Source organism: Crocodylus siamensis, chromosome 13 (genome assembly GCF_052110815.1).
Source record: "Crocodylus siamensis isolate JL-2025a chromosome 13, ASM5211081v1, whole genome shotgun sequence".
Taxonomy (NCBI): Eukaryota; Metazoa; Chordata; order Crocodylia; family Crocodylidae; genus Crocodylus; species Crocodylus siamensis.
The window spans coordinates 11,406,840-11,427,557 of NC_143407.1; the positions used below are offsets into that span (position 1 = coordinate 11,406,840).

Below are 20,718 nucleotides of genomic sequence, written 5' to 3' on the forward strand. Positions count from 1 at the left end.
TGGGAGGTGGTTTTCAGTAGAAACATGGATTTTCATGCAATCTCCATACCTGAACTGCTGGGACTGGTCCCCAATATGTGAGACCTGCAATAATGTCACCCACCAGTGCTCCAGTCCCTGCGGGAGGTACTGCAGCCTTGCTGGACCCTCCACTTCGCGGGACTAAGCCTAGATCCTCCACTGCCCCCTCCCTGATGAGCACCGAGAACAACCGCCTGCACCACCCTGGGCTGGCTCTGCCCCGCCCCTCACCACTGGCCCCGCCCGCTCCGCTGGGACCCGCCCCCTTGGTTCCTCACCTCCCTCCATCCGGGCTCTTGCCTTCTTACCTCGTAGGAGAGCGGGCTCACTGCATTCCCTACCCCCTGGCACGCCGGCAGCCAATCCCAGCTTGGCAAGTCCGCCCTCCAGCCAATGGTTAGGAGCCGCTCGGGGATCCCGCCTCGGAGGTCTATTGGCTAGTGCACGGTGCCGTGGAGCGAGCTGCCCCAATGGGGTGGCGGCGGGGGTGGGACTGCGCCTGCGCAGTGCGGAGCCGGCGCTGAGGGCAGCAGCGAGGTACCGAGGCCTGGAGAGCGCTTGGGCCTGGGATCCGGCGTCCCGCTGCCGCGTGCACAGGCCCCCCGCCCGCTCTCCCCTGCCGCAGCCGCCATTATCATCATGTTTCTCACGCGCTCCGAGTACGACCGGTAAGTGCGGCCGGGCGGACCGAGCTCCCGCCTTCCGGAGCCGCGGCTGAGTCACGCCCGGGCCTACGTGGGGCTCCCTCCCCCAACTCTTCCCCCACTGTGAGGCCTGCTCCCCGCCCTGCTTGGGCTCCGTGTCCGTTTCTACGCGGGGCCGGGCCCGCGGTGGCAGCCCCATCCCAGGTGCCGGTCCGGACCGGTGAATCACAGCGTGACTCTTCGTTTTGCGGCTTTTGCTTTCACTTTGCAGGCGGAGGGCGGGGGGCGGCCAGAGGGGAGTGGCATGGGTGGTCATTAATAGCATGATTAAAAAACATGGAAAACTCCCACGTGTCTGCACCCTCCGTGCTGGTGGCAGTGCATTGAAGGCCAGCGCAGGCCTTCCTGGCCACAAATCTTAATGCCTGACATGGCTGCGGTGCCCCATGCGAGACAGCCAGAATGCGGGCTGGTGTGTCAGTCCGGCTCAGTATCAATACAGGTATGCTCAGCACATATGATAATGTCATGGTCGGCAGATCTGGACGCGCACCTTGCTGGGGTTACTTGACCCCCGCGGTCATCCCTGCCCGGAGCTGGGGGCTGCACCCAGTGATCTCACAAGGTCCCTCCCAGCCCTGAACTTCTGTGGATCGAGGATTTTCAAAAGGCGGGGGCTGCATCATTACATACGACACCCATGTGTATGCATGTATGCATACATGTTGTGTCCATGCATACATAATATCTATTTGACTCATAAAACTAGAAGTTTTTAATGGGCTGGGGGCCTGGGACTGTTTTCATAGATCTCATAGACCAGATCACCCCTGAGCCTGTGCTTTTCCAGGCTGAAGAGTCCCATAGCTCTCAGCCTCTCTCAGTTTTGTTCAGTTTAAAATAAAAACAAAAGAAGTTCTTGGCATGGGTGCTGCCTTGTTAGATTAAATATGTTTAAAAAAAAAAAAAGCCAGGAGCTGGGTAAAAAGAGTCAAAAAAAGATGTTGCATCAGGCAGTTCGTTTTTAAGTTGGGATGGAGCAGACACGAGTCAAAGGAGGGATTTGATCATCTGGTAGAAAGAAAACTGAGGAGTTGCTTATGGTCTGTAGTTTAAACAAATAATCTAAGCAACCTCAAAGGTATTTACGATTTGTTTTCCCTAACGTAAGGTAATGGTGCAACTTGCAGGCAGTATGCCGCTACAGTATTATGGACAAAATATCTTTCTGTGGTGTAGGGAGGCTTCAACTCCATTTCCATCTCTCTGCCAGCCTGAAGGGGGGTAACTTCAAAATATAGCTAGTTACAGGCAATCCCCACTTAATGCTATGTTGCATAGTGCTATTTCACTCTAATGCTTATTTTAAATTGATAGCTGGTTTCACTTAGCATTCAGTGAGTTTTGTTAAAACGCTCACAGTCACCATCTTGAGTCATTAAAAACACTTGCGTTCACCACCTTGGATCATCAGATAGTTTTGATTTCACTTAATGCTCATTTTGCTTAAGGCTCAGTTTTTCAGGAACCAATTAAGAGTGCTAAGTGGGGGTTCCTGTACTGCTTTTTTGTTGACTTAGTGGCCCATGAAATAGTTTTGTATCCTTCTGCTTTCTTTTCATTGGAAACAAGGTGACCATTCCTCTCTTGTGAGTATCTTTGAACTGGTAGGTAGTGTCTGATTCCATTTACCTATCCCCACATGGAAGCCTTGCTCATGGGGCTACCTGAAGGGCTCTTCAAGAGCAATTTCTGATGCAAATATGCCTGCAAAGTGTTTATCTGGAGCAAGGCAATGCAGAGGCACAGTACTGAGCACTTCTGGCTCTGGCTTTTCGGCAGTAGCAGCAAGGCTATATAACAGGAGCGGAGAAAAATACGGCCTGTGGGCTGGATCCAGCCCACCAAGACATTTTGTCTGGCCCATAACGGGTCCCTTGACTCCCTCTGCCCAGGCGTGTGGGGCAGTCTGGGTTGTGGTGCATGTGTCTGGTGTACAGTGGTCTATGGCCAGGTGTACAATGGGACTGGGGCGGTGCAGTGGATAGACTGTTTCCCAGCAGCCCTAGAGGTGGCTGCTTCTTGCTGTTGGCCCTGGCCTCAATGCCCGGGCACCCCAGCCCATGTATCCTATGCCCATTGCTGGGGCAGGACTCGCATGGGCAGGGCATGCGGATGGGTTGGGTCCGTGGGTGGGGAACCGCATCTGGGAACAGGATGGGCAGGCGGGGCCAGGGATCGGGATCAGGATCAGGATCACAAGGTAGTAATAGCATGAGCCCAGGGGCAGAGCTGTGATCTGCTGCAGGCACAGGCATGTGGGGAGCTGACCGAGCCTGCAATAGTTCACTAAATCTCCCCAAGTGGACCTCCTGCCAAAATAATTGCCCACTCCTTCTGTATAGCTTCCATCTCTAGAGGCTTGGCCAGGAGCATGTGTTCTCTCTTTCATTTTCTCATTAACTTGGCACTGCTCCCAACCAGTTTCATTAGTTCTTGCTGCAGTGTGGTGTACTATTGCTTCTTTTGACAACCCTGCGCTCCCAAAAATACCAGTTCCTTTTGAGAATGGTAGTGTAGAAGTGATATTATAGCCATGATGGTCCAAAAATTAAGCAAGCGGCTACGATTTCTTAGAGCGATATCTTTTATTGTCTAACTTTATCCCAACAGCATAGTTGAGCCAAGTTTTTGAATGTAAGACACTCTTCCTTGCTGACCTGAGAAGGAATGTTTTGCATTCAGAAGCTTGCCTAACTTTATTCATTTTGGAAAGGAAGGATGCACATGTAATATTGCCAAGGAGTCCAAGATTTTTGTGGGAAGTGGTAGTTCAGTGGAATGGAATGAATTTCTTGTATATGCCAATGATGCTTTAAGTTCTTGGTATCAATAGTAGTGTGTGTCAACAGGGGCACTGATTTCTTTCAGTTTATTGACTTCTGGGCCTGTGCTATACCGAATACTACATATTATAAAATGATATATATCTTAGCATCTCTCAAGGTAAAGAAGAATTCTTCCAGTCTTATCACAAGATACTACATGTTATTGAGGTATTTGCCCGAGCTTTCATTTCACTGTTTTGTTTTTTTTTAAATTGGTGGAAATTAGCTTAGTGACCTCAATATTGCCAACTGCCCCAAGATGATTTGATGTCCAGTATATCCAAGAATGGTACCAGATAGCTAGAGGGATCAAGCTGCTGTTTAGCCTTCAGTGATACAAAGATAGACTTGTTACTTCCATTCTTGCATGGCATAGATGAAGGGAATCAGAACTAATATAAAAGGAAGAAGATGATGGTAGCATTTGTCAACCTGAAGAAGAAATTGGGCTAAATATTAGCAAGACCTTCCTAAGTCAGTGGTAACATGCATCATTTCTATAAATAAGTCAATGGAAGTTTATTTTGCCAGTGTCTGCTTATGAAGGGTCACTCCTAGATTAAAATTTGTAGTAGGTCCACAAGAGTTTCAGGGTATCTTTTTTTCCTTTGTCCTATGTCTCTGAATCACATTTCTTCTGCGTTACCTGCTGGCATTACTTAACAAAGATGAGGAAACAAATAGGGTTGAACCAGAATTACACTTTCTTATGCCTATTTACAAGGTTTGGTTTGGGGCTTTTTGTTTGTGTGTTGTGTGTGTGTTGCCTTTTTTTCATTTCTGACTTTTGGTTTATTGCAGGGGTGTGAACACCTTTTCACCAGAGGGGAGATTGTTCCAGGTGGAATATGCGATTGAGGCCATAAAGGTATTGTGAACTTCTGCTGTTCATGCATTACAGTCTGAATGGCTCAAGTTGTGACTTTTTTTGTCACTTGTCACAAGTGAAGGGCTAATTTTGGTCAGGAAGGATGAGACACTTCTTAAAAATGGAGTCAGTCACTATAGTGGGTGTTTTTCTTTATTTGGGGTCAGGACTGAACCAGAACCCTACCATTTTTGTATTCCCTTTTGCACAGGTACATTTCTTGCAGCTTTCTATTTTTGTTTATATATAACATTGACCTGGGTAACAGTAGAGAATCCCATGACTTAGAAGGGGAAAGTTCCCACCCCAAAAGGAACCACCCACAGCAAAAGCTTGGAGAAATGACTAAAGGCTTATGTGCTGCCGGATGTTATTAGAACAAAAGTCCTGATCACTTGAAATGAAAGTTCTCATGGAACTCAACTTAGCATTAGCTCCAGCATGGTATTCTCTACCTCTCTATAAATGCCTTTCTCTAAGTTTGGTTAAAATGATTCACTTTGCCCTTAATGTTCTTGGTCTGATGGAGCATCATTTTCTGGGATATCTCATTCCACCTTGAGTTCCTGAAAATCCATTAATGCATCTCTTTTTGTAACCTGCTGTGATCTTTGTCTTAAGACTAAGTCACAAAACGCAACAAGTAGAAGAAGGATCCATCCACTTAATGTGTTAACAGTTTTTCACAGACTTGAGCAAGTCTTGTTATGCATTTACTGGAGCAGGATCTGGCCCCTACTCTCTACATATTATCATCTCCTTAAAGATTATTAAATTGTAGCTACACTCTGGTGTTATTAAAGTGACCTTCATTTTCTTGGCTACTTGCCACTGCTGTCTGGGATTAGCGAAGTTTTAGTGTCCCTGTTGATAACTGGGGATGACTGTTTTCTCTATCTAGCATTTATCTGGTTGTGCATGCATGGAATGAGTTTAAATTGAGAGCTGTGTTGGATTTCAGTTTACTTCTTAAAGTGGCACTGTGTCTTCCCAGATATGATCCAGAGGGTTCTAGTGGAAGTGTGATTAGGAAAAGAACCTTTTTACATAATATGGACACATGTACAGTTGTTTAAAAAGGCGGGGGGATGCTGATTTGAAGGGCACAGCAGCTGTTAGGTTCTACCAGTTACCTGTGGACAAGCCCCTAGTGATACAAGTGAAGCAAAGCTGATCCAGCTTAACCCTGGGTGTAGAAGTGGCAGTGTTGTATTGCTCCAGGCTTATTCACAGGTACCTGTTAGAACAAGCAAGAGTCCCCCTTCACCCTTTGAAGTGGCTCCCAAGGTATGTGTGTCCATACCCATAGAAGCCAGAGCTATGGGAAGCAAAGCATTTGAACCAGTAGGGAGCAGGTAGGATGCAGCCATTCAAGTTAATTAAGCTTTTTGGAAGCAAGAGACCTTAAGTACATCTTGCCTATTAATATGATGCTGCATTCATACTGTTTGTAAAGTAGCAGTGTTGCACTTAAGTGGGTTTTAAACGTAGTGCTCTGAGAAGTGACATAACATTCAGTTGATGACTAACAGAAAGGCTTGTGTTAATAACTTCCAACAATCTACAAAACTAAATAACAGAAAAAGACTCTTTCCCAATATAAAACACACTGTTAGTCCTTAGTATTATCTTAGCTGCATAGAGATCTTTACCTAATGCAGGCAGGAAGCAATTCTTGTACAGCCTCAAAGCCTGGATCCTTCACTGATCAGCTGGGTGGCAGGATGGCTTGGTCTGGATTGCACACATCTTGCTGGCAAATTTGCTTAGAATTTCTACTGTTTAATTGTATGGTTTCAAAGCATTTTTTTTGACGGTTGGCTGGAGTCCAAATAAACAGGGAGGAAAAAGTTGATCATCATATCTTAACTGTTAATTGCCTGGCTCCTATTCTGGATCATCTAGGTGTGAAGACTTGTGCGTTTCTGCAGCCCCTGCAATTATAGGTCAATCTACAGGTGATGGGTCTGAGTGGTCCAACAGGATCCTTAGAGATGTCACCAAACCTGTCTTTGGGTATTTGTTTGTTAATGGAGCAAATTTGCAATAGCTTGCACTGGTATTGTCTGTTTACCAAACTCCAGACATACATTACACCTTGGATATGGTGCCTGTTAATGTGATCAGGTTGCATTTGTCTGGTACAGGGCATCCCTTCCTGTACCTTTTACAAGTTTCTCTTGAAATGCATATTTAGTCTTTTGTTGTCTTTAGCTGCTAGGTCAGTTGAAATGCATATGTAGTTTCCTTGCCTTCACTGGCTACGCTGGCCCAGCCCTTTCTTGCTTTCTTAGCTACACAGGCATGCCATGAGTGGTTTAGGTCTCTGCCAACAACTATAACCACTTTTATTATTTTATGGCATGGGACTGGTATTGGGTACTGCAAGCACTCCACTGTCTCGACACCTAATGGGTTCCAAGCCATTAGCAGAATTTGATTTTCTTGTGGCAGTCTTACCACAGTCCAGTCTTGCCACAGCCATTGTCTTGTATACTGTCCAAGTTTTCACAGTTTTCATATGCAACAGAGGATTGTAGAAATCTAATCTGTTAGGCTGGAGACAGATGTAACATTTAAAATGCTTTTGAAATGCTTAATAAAGTGAGTGTACAGACACGCGAGCTTCATAAAATGCTCCAGAAGTGGTGAAGTGTACTTGGAGGGGGGGGAACAGGTGCAGTTTTATATCTTTTCATATTAACTGTTTACAGTAGATTGGTCTTCCAGGCACTCCATAGTGCAGCACCATCCCCCTGCCCCCAATCTCATTCTGGACAGTACTGGCAATCTTTAGGATCAGCAGCAGCTGAGGGACATGGAGCGCTCATTGACTGTTTGCTGTATTCCTTCCCCTCCTACCTCTTCACCCCTGCCCCCTCCTATTAGGGTGGGGGACAGTAGAGCCACAGGACGAAGCAAGCCTACTGTTATACTCCCTAGCTGGAGAGCACCACTGCTGCATGCTGATTTGGCAATTTTGAAGTGCTCTGGGAAAAGGGAGGGGCTACAGGGGGATGTGCATCTGTCTGCACCTGAAATGCTCTGTTTTTGAAACCATTCAAATCCTGTTAAGCTTTGAAACATTTCAAATGTTACATTGGTCTTTAACCTTGGATAAACTCACTTGTCTCTGTTCCCATCAGTTCCATCACTAAGCTTACAAATGCACTGAATTTTTGCAGGTTAGAAGGCTCCTTTAAATTCTTAGGTGAGTTTTTTCCTATGCTCAAGATGCATGGAATATCTTTTTCTTTACAGGGAAAGAAACTGGGGCATGTTAAATATAACCTTTACAATGCGTCTAACCAGAATTGTGTTTCATAAGTACAATAAAATAGTGTCAGGTGTTCATTGGGAGTTAAGCATCTGAGGTAACTAAGGATCGCTTCTCACCAAAACTGTAAACCTGCTGCTAGTAAACTTAATATTTCAAGACCCAATCTATGAGGCAACCTAGAAGTGAGTGTCATTATGCACCTCCTGTAATTGGAGAATTCTTTCTGTTCAATGTATTTGGAATAACTTGGGTCTTGTCTATACTAGGAAATTTATCAGTATAATTAAATTAGCATAGCTTACTGCATGAATGTGCTTATTCTACTCTCCGTGCTATGTAGATCAATTTCCTGGTGTTGACAAACCCTACATGTTACAAGCAAAGTACCAACATACTGAAATCTAAATTCAGTATGGAAAGCCGTATAGCATGTGAGTTCAGAGAACTTGTTTCACCCACAGATGGAAGAAACATTTTGTGTATTTTGCAACTGGCGAGCAGCTTGACATAAATGGAATTAAAAGGAAAATCAAACAATAAAAATAGCTAATTCAAATGCATCTGGCCTAAAGGTCTTTGCCTAGAAACAACCACTATTTCTAAAACCCTTCTTATGCAAAGGAAAAATTAGGTTTCATGAGGCCCTTCAAATTGTTTAGACTTCTTAAAAGTGACCTTATGATGACATAGCTTAGGGTAGTAGTTTCATAGTAGCTAGGGTCAGGAGGGACCTGAAGAGATCATCTAGCCCCACCCCCTGCCACAGGCAGGAATGAATGCTGGGTTCACAAGACCCCAGACAAGTGATCATCCAACCTTCTCTTGAATTTGCCCAAGGTAGGGGCGAGGATCACTTCCCTGGGAAGTTGCTTCCAGATTTTGGCCACCCTAACTGTAAAAAAAAAAAAATTGCTTTCTGATCTCCAACCTAAACCTGTTCTCCATCAGCTTATTACCATTGTTCCTCATCACCCCAGGTGGTGCTGGGGAGAAAAGGGCTCTACCTATTTGCTGTTGATCTCCTCTGATGAGTTTGTAGGCAGCCACCAGGTCCCCCCTCAGCCTCCTGTTGCTGAGGCTGAACAGGTTCAGGTCCCTCAGTCTCTCCTCATAGGGCCTGTCCTGCTGCCCTCTCACCAATCGGGTGGCCCTCCTCTGAACCCTCTCCAGGCTGGCCACATCCCTCTTGAAGTGCGGTGCCCAGTACTGGATGCAGTACTCCAACTGCGGCCTGACCAGTGTCGCATAGAGGGGGAGCATCACCTCTCTGGACCGGCTTGAGATGCATCTTTGGATGCATGACAAGGTATGGCTGGCCTTGCTGGCTGTGGTCTGGCATTAGCGGCTCATGGTCATCTCCTGTTCTGCCTCTGTGCTTTCAAGAGGGGAACTCCCCAGCCTGTATGTATGCTGTGGATTCCTTCTCCCAACCTGCAGACCGGCACAGGAGTGGGACAGGGTGCACAGAGCTAGCTGCCTCCCTCCTGGGGCTGTCCCACCCACTGGCTTTGACCCTGCGCATCCCTGCTGGTGGCAGAAGCCATTTGCCCAGGTGGATGGTTGGGGATTTGAGTGGGAGTCCCGTGCTGCAACCTGGCAGCCAGCCCTTTGCAGGCCATTGCCCAGTGGTTGTAAACCTCTGGTGAAGGGAAGATATGGATTAAATCTGTGAAAGGATAGCTGAAGAGTTCATCAGAACCCAGAAATTCAGATGTGCAGTTTGACTTCCCCAGATTCGTAGACTAAATTGCGATGCCTTAAACTCAACCATCGTTATGTATTGTTCTGTATCTGTTGTGAATAAACGTTATTGTATATGCAGTCTGTTTCTGCTGTTGCAGGTGCATTATTGTGGGATAAAAACATATGATGTAGTTCAAGGAGGGATGTTCATGTAATTGCCTACCAACTGTATACCCTAATGGCCTGGATTAAGGATAACTGGTAACTGTATGTTATGCTCTTAGCTTGGTTCCACAGCCATTGGGATCCAGACATCAGAGGGCGTTTGCCTGGCTGTGGAGAAAAGAATCACATCTCCGCTTATGGAACCTAGCAGTATTGAGAAAATTGTAGAAATAGATTCTCATATAGGTAAGGATGAGCTACTATATATTTTTTAATCTTATGGTAAGATGTGTGGATATCTGTCACACCCTTAAGGTGTAACTGAACTATCTTCCCTAGAGAAGTTTAGTGAAAGTCTTCTTCTGAAATATGGCTTCTGAAGTCAACTCTGCAAAGACCTGGTCTTTCTAGGATGGGGAATGACTGTTGAACTCCCAGTAAATACCAGGTTCTGGTCACTGGTTTTCCAGGCTCCAGGCCAGCAGGGCATAGTTACAGGAGCAGGAAACAGCAGCTGTAACTCTCACTCTTGTGTGACCTCCCTAAGGCAAGCTTGTCCCCAAATTTAGATCGAGGCGATGAGGGAATTATGGCAATGTAAAAGCTTGATCCAGGGCCAGTTTGTATGCTGGAAGCTTGTTGATTGGAGTACTAACGTTAGCCTGTTCTTCTGGTAAAGACAGGCCCCTGCATACATGGGGGGGCCGCAAGAAAGATTTACTGTCAAATATGTTCTCTTAGCCTCTCTTCCCCCTGTCCCTGCCCCGCCCCCCCCCACACACACACAAGAGGAACCTCTAAAACATTTCTTTTAAATGGTGAAAATTGGTGGGAATCGTGGAGGTAGAGGCTTTTTCTAGGCATTCTAGTTTTCCCTTTGATTTTTCCTAATATTATAACCCATAACCATGTCCCAGCAGCCATATGGCATTACAGTTTGCTTTACTTATAAACTGGTATTTCAATCAACTGCAAACATGCAAGTTAGTGAAACACTTGAAGGATTGCAAAGGACAAATGTACTACTTAAGTTACTAACATCGTTTGTCCTGTTCTTCCCTCTTTTTGCTCCAGGATGTGCTATGAGCGGATTAATAGCTGATGCAAAGACTTTAATTGACAAAGCAAGAGTGGAGACACAGGTATCCCTTCTTTAAGTGCCTCTCATTAAAATGTTGCCTTTCCCCTTCCTAAGACTTGTTCTGAGAATATGTTCTTCTTATGGCATATAGTAGACCCAGGTACTTGCAAACCTTTGTAGCAAAGGCAAATAGGTGTGTGCAGGAGGAGTAATTTGCAACTAAACTCAACTACTGATATCTCAGGTGTTTGGCAGAACTATGTTTATATTTTCCCAGTTCCTTTTTTCTTTTTATAAATAAGAACTTGGTGGGAAGAGGGAAATGACCATAATTCTGTAGTAGAGGGGCTCTTCCTTGGGGGCTTTGCAGCTTGCATGAATGAGTAAAAAGCATGTTGGCACACTTCCTTCTTTTAGAGTAGCTTATAATTCCTTCTTTTCTGCAGTGTAGTTCTGAACTAGAACAAGTGCCCTGGCTTTGCATTCACACTCATTAGTGTTCTAGAGTATTGAACATCCTTTTAGGAGTAGCAAACTAATAAAAGAATGAACCCACAGTTTATGAAGAAAGTATGATCCTTGTGAATTGGTAGTTCTTCCATCCCAAGCCAGACCTGAAGAGCCCCTTCTCCTGAAGTTTCTTCTAGCCTGGGGTATCACTTGTGGGTAACACAGAACTTTGCTTACTTTGTCTCCAACCAGTGACTGAATGTGCTGCCTCTAATACGCAGAGACCTTGCTAAGACAGGGAGTGGAACTGATGGTTCAGAGCACCATTGCTAAGCTACATGGCAGGCCTGCTACTTTCAAGACCTTTGTTTCATTCTTTGTTGCCAGGCCACTCATAAACCAATAATCATGTGAAAGTAGTAACTGGCTTTTAGAAAGGCATAGTTCAAGCCCTTGTTTCCCCCCCAACTTTTCTCCCATACAGAATCACTGGTTTACATATAACGAAATCATGACGGTGGAGAGTGTGACACAAGCTGTGTCGAACCTAGCCCTGCAGTTTGGAGAGGAGGATGCTGATCCAGGTGCTATGGTAAGTTGAGAGCTCTATGGGACATGTTCTGAGGCCACATTAGTGGCTTTTCTTTGATTTGCTTCGACTATTCCAATCTTTCAAACATTCTGTGTGTTGTTTTTTTTTACAGTCTCGTCCATTTGGTGTAGCGCTGCTGTTTGGAGGTGTTGATGAAAAAGGACCCCAGCTGTAAGTCTACCATGTTCATTAAATCATACCCATCATTATAAGGGGTGGGTGGATGTCTCTTTTGTGGTGCTTCAGGTGTTTTGTTTTGTTTAAGGACTGGTGCTAGGATCGCATATAAACCAAATGTGTGGGGCTTATCGTCATATGCACCTGACAGAGATACTAATCCTGTAACATGCCTGTAGGCTAGTACAAAGGATGCCTCTTTAGTGTCTGACAGAATGTGACATTTGCAGTATATATTAATTTTAAAACATTTTTTAAAATAAGCTGGGGATAGGAAGAATTTTCATACTTTTCTAAAAGGACTAAGAGAGCCACTAGTAATGTAATACCAGGAGCTTGCTATAACATTCCTTAGGGAGGAGGTGGAGCACTTGTAACAAGAAACTAGTACATTTCAGAGATCCAGGCTTTTCTGGAGGGGGGAAAAACTCCATGAATGCAGTTAGAGGGACAGCCAGTAAGAAGAATCTCTAGTTGAGGTCTGTCCCGTTAGGTAACTGTGGCCTCAGCTCTCATGACAACAAGAGATCCCATTCCTTCTGTGAAGATTGCTTGGAGGTGTGACCGAACAAGTGTCCGACTCTAATCGGGGTAGCCAAGCTACAGTCATCACAGGCATAACGAGCAAGTTCTGTGCCCTGGGCAGAACCCTCCAGTATGTGGGTGGGTTGTCAGTCTTACCTGTCCTGACTGTTGCTGCCATTTTAGATGTCCCCTACGGTGAGATCTGGGCCTGGTCCCTTGTTTGCTTACCCTTCGCTATGTTACTGCTGACTACCAATTGGGTTTTGTTTGCTTTAGGGTCTCTCTTGATCCTTTGGCTCCCTCAAAGTCGGCTCAAATCAGGATTCCCTCCCTAAACCCTTAGGCATCATCAGTAAATGGTGTTTCTGTCTCAGCACTCCCTCCGATTTTGCTATTCAGAGCAAGGATGACTTTAGATCAGGGGTTGACAACATTTTTAGGGCCAAGTACCAGAAAAACCTGCAGCCTGGGCTTGAAAGATGTCGATGTGCAGGGGCAGATGGTGGGGGAGCTGTGAGGTGCCCGATCCTTGTTGTGCCAGTACAGCCCTGGACCCTTTCCCACTGTGCGCCCTGAAGCGTGTGCAGCCACCAGCAGCCACAGAGCTGGGCCAGGTCTCTGAACCCTGGTGCAGCTGTTTGCAGCCTCCTGGCTGCCTGGCATTCCAGCCTAGGCTCTGGGTAGCTACTGCCTACCACAGAGGCTGGGCTACTTGCAGCAGGGCTTGCAGCCTCCCCACCACCTGCTGAGAGCAGCCTGGCTCCATGGCCAGTGGCAGCTGCCCAGAACCCAGACTGGCTGTAGTGTGTGAAACAAAATGGCCTTGTGCCATGCTCTGGCACATGTGCTGAGGGTTGCTAACCCCTGCTTTTAGATAGCTTGGTATTCTGTATCTTACAAGGCAGTATGTGGATGCCAAGAGGAAGAGTATTTATGCAGGGCCTACTGCCTGCTAGTGGACCTATCCTGGATGAAATTGTCCAATTATCTTTTGAATCTGGTTAAATTATCAGCCTCCACAGTACCTTGTGGCAATGAGTTTCGCATAGCCACAAGTTAATTACACTCAGATGAGGAATTGCTTTCTTTTTCTCTTGGCTTCCATCTGTAAACTGGGTTCTGCAGAGAATATTGATTGCACTATTCTAAAATTTCTAATGAAGCATTTTGTTATGTTGTGTTATAAGATATACTATCTGGTGTTCACTCTTAACTGTATTCCTGGCAGGTTTCACATGGACCCTTCAGGGACATTTGTACAGTGTGATGCAAGAGCAATTGGGTCTGCCTCAGAAGGTGCACAGAGCTCTCTGCAAGAGGTTTACCACAAGGTAATGGAACGAGCTTAAAATTCTATCTTTTAATTGGCCAGCTGGTCCTTGCAACATCCTGTAAGGTATTGCCCCCACTTTGTCCGTAGGCAGAATTGGTTACATGGCATATTGACTAAATGACTTGAGGCTGGTGTTTTTCAGGGTAGGAAGCAGCCCACCAAGTACTTTCATATGGCCTGCAGCACCCACCAACAAATTGTGCCCTGCCCAGCCCTTCTGCCTGCAATGGTGGGAGTGAGGCACCCATGTGTATACCTCTTTCCCTTCTCACCCCCACCCTCCAAAAACATACCATACTGCCTTCTCTCCCACCCTTGTGGGTGGAAGGGCCCCACCCAGCCAGTGTGCGGCTTCCCTGCAGGGCTGCTGCTGCTGCTGCTGCTTGTGCAGCCCCGCTGCTGCTGCTTGTGCAGCCCCAGGGACCTGCTCTACTTCCCCAGTCTCCTGCTGGCTCCGGGCAGCAGGTAGGGAAGTAGCGGGGCTGCAGCTGGTTAAGAGCCATGCCGTGGGCCTTGGGACTGGTGGCAGCATGGAGTCTGTGCCCATAGGGGTGGTGGGAGCACGGAGCTTGAGTGGACAGCGTGTGGGTATGAGCAGAGCTGACCTGAGCGGGGTGTGGGGCCAGGGCAGATCAGCTCATGCGGGGCCCTCACTCTGATTCCACAGGCCCTGGACCTAAAGAAGCTGTCGCTGCTGTTGGTGGTGGAGGGGTAGTAAGTGGCTGCACGCAGAGCCGCTGCTCTGCCCAGCTCTGTACCACTGCTGCTCCGTCCAGCTCCAGGCCCCACCAAAGCACAGGGCCTGGGGTGGTCACCCTGATTTGTCCCCCCTTCCCCCCTCCCTCTCCAGATAGCCCTGTGTCTGAGGGAGAGTGGCAGGTGTTGGGACTCCCCCACGCTCCCTGCCTATGGTGTGCAGCCCCAGCAGGCAGTGGCAGCAGCAGGCGGGCCACTCATGCCTGGCAGGGCCCAGCTGAGGCCAGCACTGCACTTTGCAGTGAGGGGTATGGCCTCCCCTAAGCCTTTGTATAGCTGGCGCTCCCTGCTACTCATGCACAGCCGCTACACTTGCACAGCGCAGCAGGGAAGCCCCATATGCTTGAATCAGCTACCTTCCTTGCCGGGGCTGTGCAACACTAGAGAGAAGCCCAGTGTACTGGACCTGGCTGCCTTCCCTACCCCCCCAGGGGAAGGCGCCTGAGGCTTCCCTCATCTGCAGTGCAGCCCCAGCAGAGAAGGCAGCTGGCTCCAGTGCCTAAGGCTTCTCTTGTGCAATGCAGGGAAGGAAGGCAGCCAGCCATCTCCAGCATGTGGGGCTTCACTCCTGTGCTGTGCAAGTGCAGGGGCTGCATGTGAGTGGGAGGGAGCACTGGCAATACAGACAACCCGGGGGAGGTTGCGCCCCTTGCTGCGATGTGCAGCACTGGCCAGAGCTGTGCCCTACCAGGCACCTGTGCCCTGCCTGCTGCTGGTACACTTTAGGGGCTGTGGGGGGAAGGAAGGGGTCCTTCTGAAACATTCCCTTGAGTTCATTCCCTCACCCTCCCTCACACCCACACCCTGCCTCCACATACACACAGACCCCACCATACCCTATGCCTCCCCATATATACCCCTCCCACACACCCCCCACCACAACATACAAAACTAAGAATTTATTTAAAGTTATTATGCAGTCGTCTCTATACATTAGGCAAACACAAATCATGACAAAAATATTTTTTATAATAAAATTAAAAGTCAAACACCTACTATAACATTTTAGTGTATGATTTGGTTTTTTTTTCTGGTTTAAAGATGGCACCCCCCCCAAGTATTTCTGGGGGACAAGGGGAGGGACTTTTGGTGGTAAAAGTCAGGGGTTAGGGTTGGGACTTGGGGTTCCAAGATGGTGACAGGGGGGTGGCACAACTGTCAAGGGGTGGGGCTACCCAGGTGGTCCTCAGCAGCACACCAAAACTCATTAAGTGGCCCTCCACCCAAAATAATTGCCCGCCCCTGCCCTACACATGAGAATGAATACTATCAGCTAATAACAGTTCCTGAGTATTGCCTAGATCTTTGGCCTCCACAAGCTGACTTGTGGAAGGACTCATGCTAATAAAGTCCAAGTTTTCCAGAATTTTTTTATTCTGTGGGAAACCCATAAATCACCAGATATTTGCAACCAACATCTAGTACACTTGTCTTGGATGACTTCTTAAATAGACCCCTCTTAAGGGGGACTATCTAAAAAGACAGTAGTAGCTTGCAGTAGCCTCATAGTTTTTTAACAAAATGTCACGTTAAATCCTTAGAGGACTGTGATATACCCGAACAGCAAGGAAAACTGTGTACCTTGTGACTATTAGTTATTACACTGTCCAAAATACATTGCCAAAAGAGCAGAAGGAAGGCATGCATGTAATACAGTAAGATGTTTCTGTTCTGCCACTGATGGCTTCTTTGGCATTTTGGAGAGGTGCAAGGTTTCTGGAGCAGGTGGCACTTTCTCGTTCAGGGAAACAAGTGGATGGGTGTGTTCAGGAAATCAGAAAAAGGAAAAAAAGAGATGCTAACTCTGTTTGTTTGTTTGTTTGTTTTAAATAGTCAATGACACTGAAAGAAGCAATCAAGTCCTCTCTCATCATCCTAAAACAAGTCATGGAAGAGAAACTGAATGCAACTAATATTGAGGTAATTTGTTTTATTGTCCTGGCATGTTGAACATTAGAGGAGTTTCTGTAGTATTTTGACTGAAAGAACGATCTGCCTTGCTTATTCCTTGCTTTTTTATTTCAGACTTAACTGGCTGTACTATAGATTTGTCTTTTCATGATGTTTTTTTCGTTGAGAAAGTTAGTTGATTGTAGATAACTCATTTAAAAGAGAACATGTCCCACCAGTGACTTGGGGTGAGAGAATATCTAAAATTTTAAAACGAGGGGGCCGTTCTCTAACTCTAAAAACCTTCAGTCTCTCCTCAGGACGGTAGATGCTTGGGTCACTGTACCTCTACATTTTTTTTTTTCTTTTTTAAAGCGTCTAGCCCCATAATATCCATGTATTGTTACAGGCTTAGTTTGGCCTATCCAAAACAAGATTAGAAGTCTTCTCTTTGTATCTTGTTTTGTGTGTTTTTGCTGCTAACCTTTTGAGTGCTTGCTTGAGTAAATATTGGAGTCCTGCAGCAGTCCCAGAGTATGACTACACTTGATTTCATATTGTTTCCCAAAACTTTGGGTCTCCTGCTGGCAGTCCTGATGCCAGACCCTAGAGCAGGGGTGAGCAAAGTCAAGCCCATGAGCTGGGCTGGGTCCATGGCAGACTCCAATTCCTAGCAGTCCTTGCCCACCTCGCTGCAGGCTGGCTTCCACGGAGACACCAGGAATGGTGGAGCTGTGACAGTGTGGGGCCAGCGCTTCCGTGGAGACCTGCCAGTGCTGTTAGGGCCAGACTGGGAGCAGCTCCAGGGCTGTGATCCTGCGGCAGTGACAGCATGGTCTGGAGCTGGAGCAGGGCTCAGATCTGCTGCCTGCACACCCCAGCTCCGGACCACACTGTCACTGCCACAGGATCCCAACCCCAGTCCCGGAGCAGCTCCCTGCCCAGCAGCACAGCCTGCCAGCAGGCCGGGGCTGGTCTTCATGGAAACCCTGGCCCCACACTGTCATGTCTCCATAGCTCCTGGGGTCTCCATGGGAACTGGCTGCAGCCATGTGGGCAGGGGGTGCTGGGAAATGGAGTCCAGCTGCTGGCTGGATCCACCATTTTGCCCACTTCTGCCCTAAAGTAAGCCAGACCTGTGACAGCAAGGGTGTACCCTTCTATGCTTCCCTGGCACATATAATATTACAAGGAATGAAAACTATACAGTCAGGACTTGCTATATTCAGTCTTGGATAACTGCCAAAAATTTCTGTTGGACAGAAAGACTAAAGAGAGATTTGAAGTCTGTCAAACCCTTGAGAATAAACATATTCTATGCTAACCTCTGCTTCCTAGTGGTTAATGGAAGCTTTGCAAAATAATTCTTGAACCAAGTGCGTAACATTTTAGAAGCAAGTGAAAACTTAACTAGTTTTCTCCCACAATCATGAAGCATGGATAAGTAGACTTTTGAGCATGTCTGCATTATACTTATTCTTACATGTTATGAGACTGGATGTTAAAATCATGTAATTGACTTCTAATTTGCTCTTCTCCTTCTACCTCCTCTTTATTCTTCCCTTCACTCAGTGGCTGCTTAAATCATGCCTGTAACAGTCTCAAGAGCTGTTATAAAACAGGGCTGAGTATGTGTCCCATTTGAGTGCTTTGTCCAAATAATTACAAGAGTTTGGTGCTAACTTTCAAAACCATCCTCTAATTTTTGGGTGCCCATCCTCTGATGTGGCCTTTTTTGAGTCATGAAGGACAAGTACTTGAGCTGTCTGAAAGATGGCTGCTGAAATTTTAAGGGAAGTGAGGTAAGGAAGGAAGCTAGCTGAAGAATGCCATAACTTTTTTATTTTTTCATATAATGTGTTAAGCATAGTAATGTTTCAGATCCAAGGTACATACTCTGCATTACAGTAGATTTCCCTATGTGCCATCCCTGAACAGTACTAGCCATTGAAGAAAAGTATAACTGTATTGCATTGTAGAAGGTAGTACTGGAGTGATGTTAGAGTTGTGTGTCTGTACCTTGACCATCAACAAGGATATTTGTGGGTGATGCCTTTAATTGGACCAACTGCATATATGTCTTGCCTCTTGGATTGTACAAGTTATATTAGCATCCTATACTGGTGATCCTCTTTTGAGGCAAAAGAATTGGGCTGTCCTGAGAAGGGAAATGGAGTATGTTGGATGGGAATTAGTCTCTCAGATCGTGATCTTGAACCTTCCCCAGAAACCTCGCAAATGGGTATTTTCTTTGGACAACCTGTGGCACAGTGTGAAGAAAACACTGTACACATTACTGTACATTGATATGTGAGGTCCTCATTTAACAGGGCTTAAATGTACTCTGCATATCTCTGTGCGCATTGAGAATCACTATCGGGGTAAGTATGAGAATGATGTTAGGAGGATTAAAGTGATGCTAGACTCAAGTCACTCTTCTGCCTGAGAAATGTTTTACCTAAAGTTACTGTAACTGAAAGGCTGGAAGGCAGAATATGTGAACCCCTAAATTTAGCTTACATTTGAAAACGCATTTTGCTTAGACCCAACCCCTTGCTTCAGTAAAAAAAAATGTCATGCAAACAATAGTAAACAATACCAAGGTATGGTTATGAGGCCGTTTAGTATGCGTTGACCACTTGGCTAAAGGCATCGGTAGAAAGCATCAAAAGCAACTTTGCTTCTTTTCTTGAAGAGTGACTGTTCCCGTTGAAGCCTTGTCAGGAGGAAATGACTGAGTGAAGTTTAGACTTGAAGGAGGTTCAGACAGGCCTGGAAAACCTGAATAACTCTGAGTATCTTTGAATAGTGATCTGGGGTGGGAAACACAATATCCATCACTTGAGGCAAAATCTATTACAGATTATTTTGGATGCTTAACTTTACATATACCTCACTTCTGACAAAGTACTGCTCCCCTTCTAAAAGCTGGCTCCAGTTAAAGTGCCTCATGTTGGATACTTTAACATTTGCCTTCTTTCTAGCAGTCATTGTAAAGTTTGGCTTTAAAGGTTCTTTTTAATTCCTGCATCTCTTAATGACTTTCCTTTTCTCCCCTTTTGGTGTCTTTGGGCACCCCTAGAGGGGTGCAGTTGGACCCAGGAGCTTTCAGGATGCACAGAGATCCTATGTTCTGTGTCTCTTCTGTTGATGCATAGCAGCAGTGGCAAGCTTTCCATCCCATCTGCCTAGTGCCAGAGTGGTCCAAAGATTGAAGTTAATTTTGTTAATCAGTGTAGTCATTAACAACTTGTCCCTTTAATGATCTAAGTTGTTGCAGCCTTTTTTTTAAACCCTGGGTAACAAGACACTGCTTGTAACCCTGGATATTAAAAAAGAAAGCTGCTAACCCCTTGGTATTACCCCTAAAGCTGACGGGCAAAGGAATGTTTTTCTGCATCTGACTGGTTAAAATGGGTCTGGGCTGCCCTGTGATTTAAGCCCCCTTTTGAGAAGTATTTGCTGAAGAACGAATGCTATAACCCATCCGTCCCTGCAGTCAGGAAGAAGCTGAACCTGAGAGTTCCCCATAGGCACTTCTCTGAGCTGCTGCTGCTACTATGGGGTGATTGAATCAATTAGAAGCTATTTTTGTAGCAGGCAGCTATTTTAGGGAATCAAAGAGCATGTTACAGGCTGGAGCTATCTCGCTGGGCTGGCAGATCAGGCAGCTGAGAAGGAACAGCTGCTCTCTGGTGTGCCTTCTTTTTGTTCCATGCCCCATGCTGTCATTTCCTCACGTATGCAAGTGCGCAGTTACGTTTAACCCTTTCCTCCTTTTCTTCTAGCTGGCAACAGTGGAACCTGGGATGAAATTTCACATGTACACGAAAGAAGAGCTTGAAGAAGTCATCAAGGATATTTGAAAAACAAGGAGCTATAGCGAAAGAGAGACTCCCTCAAATGCCTCATTCCTTGATCAAAGAGAACTGACTTCTTTCAGTTTTTTCCAGTGCCCATGATTTTATTTCCAGCAGCATATCTGCTTGCTCTTCCTAGAAGGCTCTTAAGGTTTTTTTACCGTTTCTGTACATAAATGATCTCCAATAAGAGGAAATGAGAATAAATCCTTTTGTTACTCTATCTTGGGTCTCTCATAATGGAGTTCTGGAGTGGGGGGAGGTTAAACTATTAGCAAATAAATGGGGAGCAGGTATAGAACAGCCTCAGCTATTTAAAAACTACTTCAGCGTAATGCATTGTATGCAGGATTTACTGTATGTCTGGGATCTGTCATCCCTTCCAAAAGTCTTGCTGCCATGCTATGCACGCTCTTCTGGGCAGCATAATTTGAGGGTTGTTCCCAGATTTGGCATGACCTCCAGCAGCTGCTCTAGGAGATTGTGCTGACAACTCCAGTAGCAA

The 20,718-nt window shown here is 46.1% G+C and overlaps 1 protein-coding gene across 2 annotated transcripts; it reads left to right on the top strand.

Annotated features, from left to right (window-relative positions):
- Positions 1–518: 518 nt before the first annotated feature.
- On the top strand, positions 519–20,436 carry PSMA5 (proteasome 20S subunit alpha 5). 2 transcript variants are annotated; one of them, XM_090025593.1, is made up of 10 exons: positions 560–689; positions 4,355–4,421; positions 7,607–7,632; positions 9,669–9,795; positions 10,624–10,691; positions 11,565–11,672; positions 11,785–11,843; positions 13,603–13,705; positions 16,297–16,383; positions 20,142–20,436. In XM_090025593.1, exons 4-10 carry the CDS (start codon positions 9,747–9,749, stop codon positions 20,217–20,219), a joined length of 552 nt encoding a protein of 183 aa, XP_089881719.1. In that variant the 5' UTR covers positions 560–689; positions 4,355–4,421; positions 7,607–7,632; positions 9,669–9,746; the 3' UTR covers positions 20,220–20,436. The 2 variants fall into 2 exon arrangements, with proteins under 2 accessions (XP_089881718.1, XP_089881719.1); XM_090025592.1 differs by lacking the exon at positions 7,607–7,632 and having other exon boundaries at positions 519–689.
- Positions 20,437–20,718: the final 282 nt, after the last annotated feature.

What these genes read in the sequence shown, in the direction of transcription:
- PSMA5 (XM_090025592.1), top strand. Translation starts at nt 661, where the DNA reads ATGTTTCTCACGCGCTCCGAGTACGACCG. An exon ending in AGAAATAGATTCTCATATAG is followed by an intron (nt 9,796 to 10,623) that starts GTAAGGATGAGC and finishes TTTTTGCTCCAG; the next exon opens with GATGTGCTATGAGCGGATTA. An exon ending in ATGCTGATCCAGGTGCTATG is followed by an intron (nt 11,673 to 11,784) that starts GTAAGTTGAGAG and finishes TTTTTTTTACAG; the next exon opens with TCTCGTCCATTTGGTGTAGC.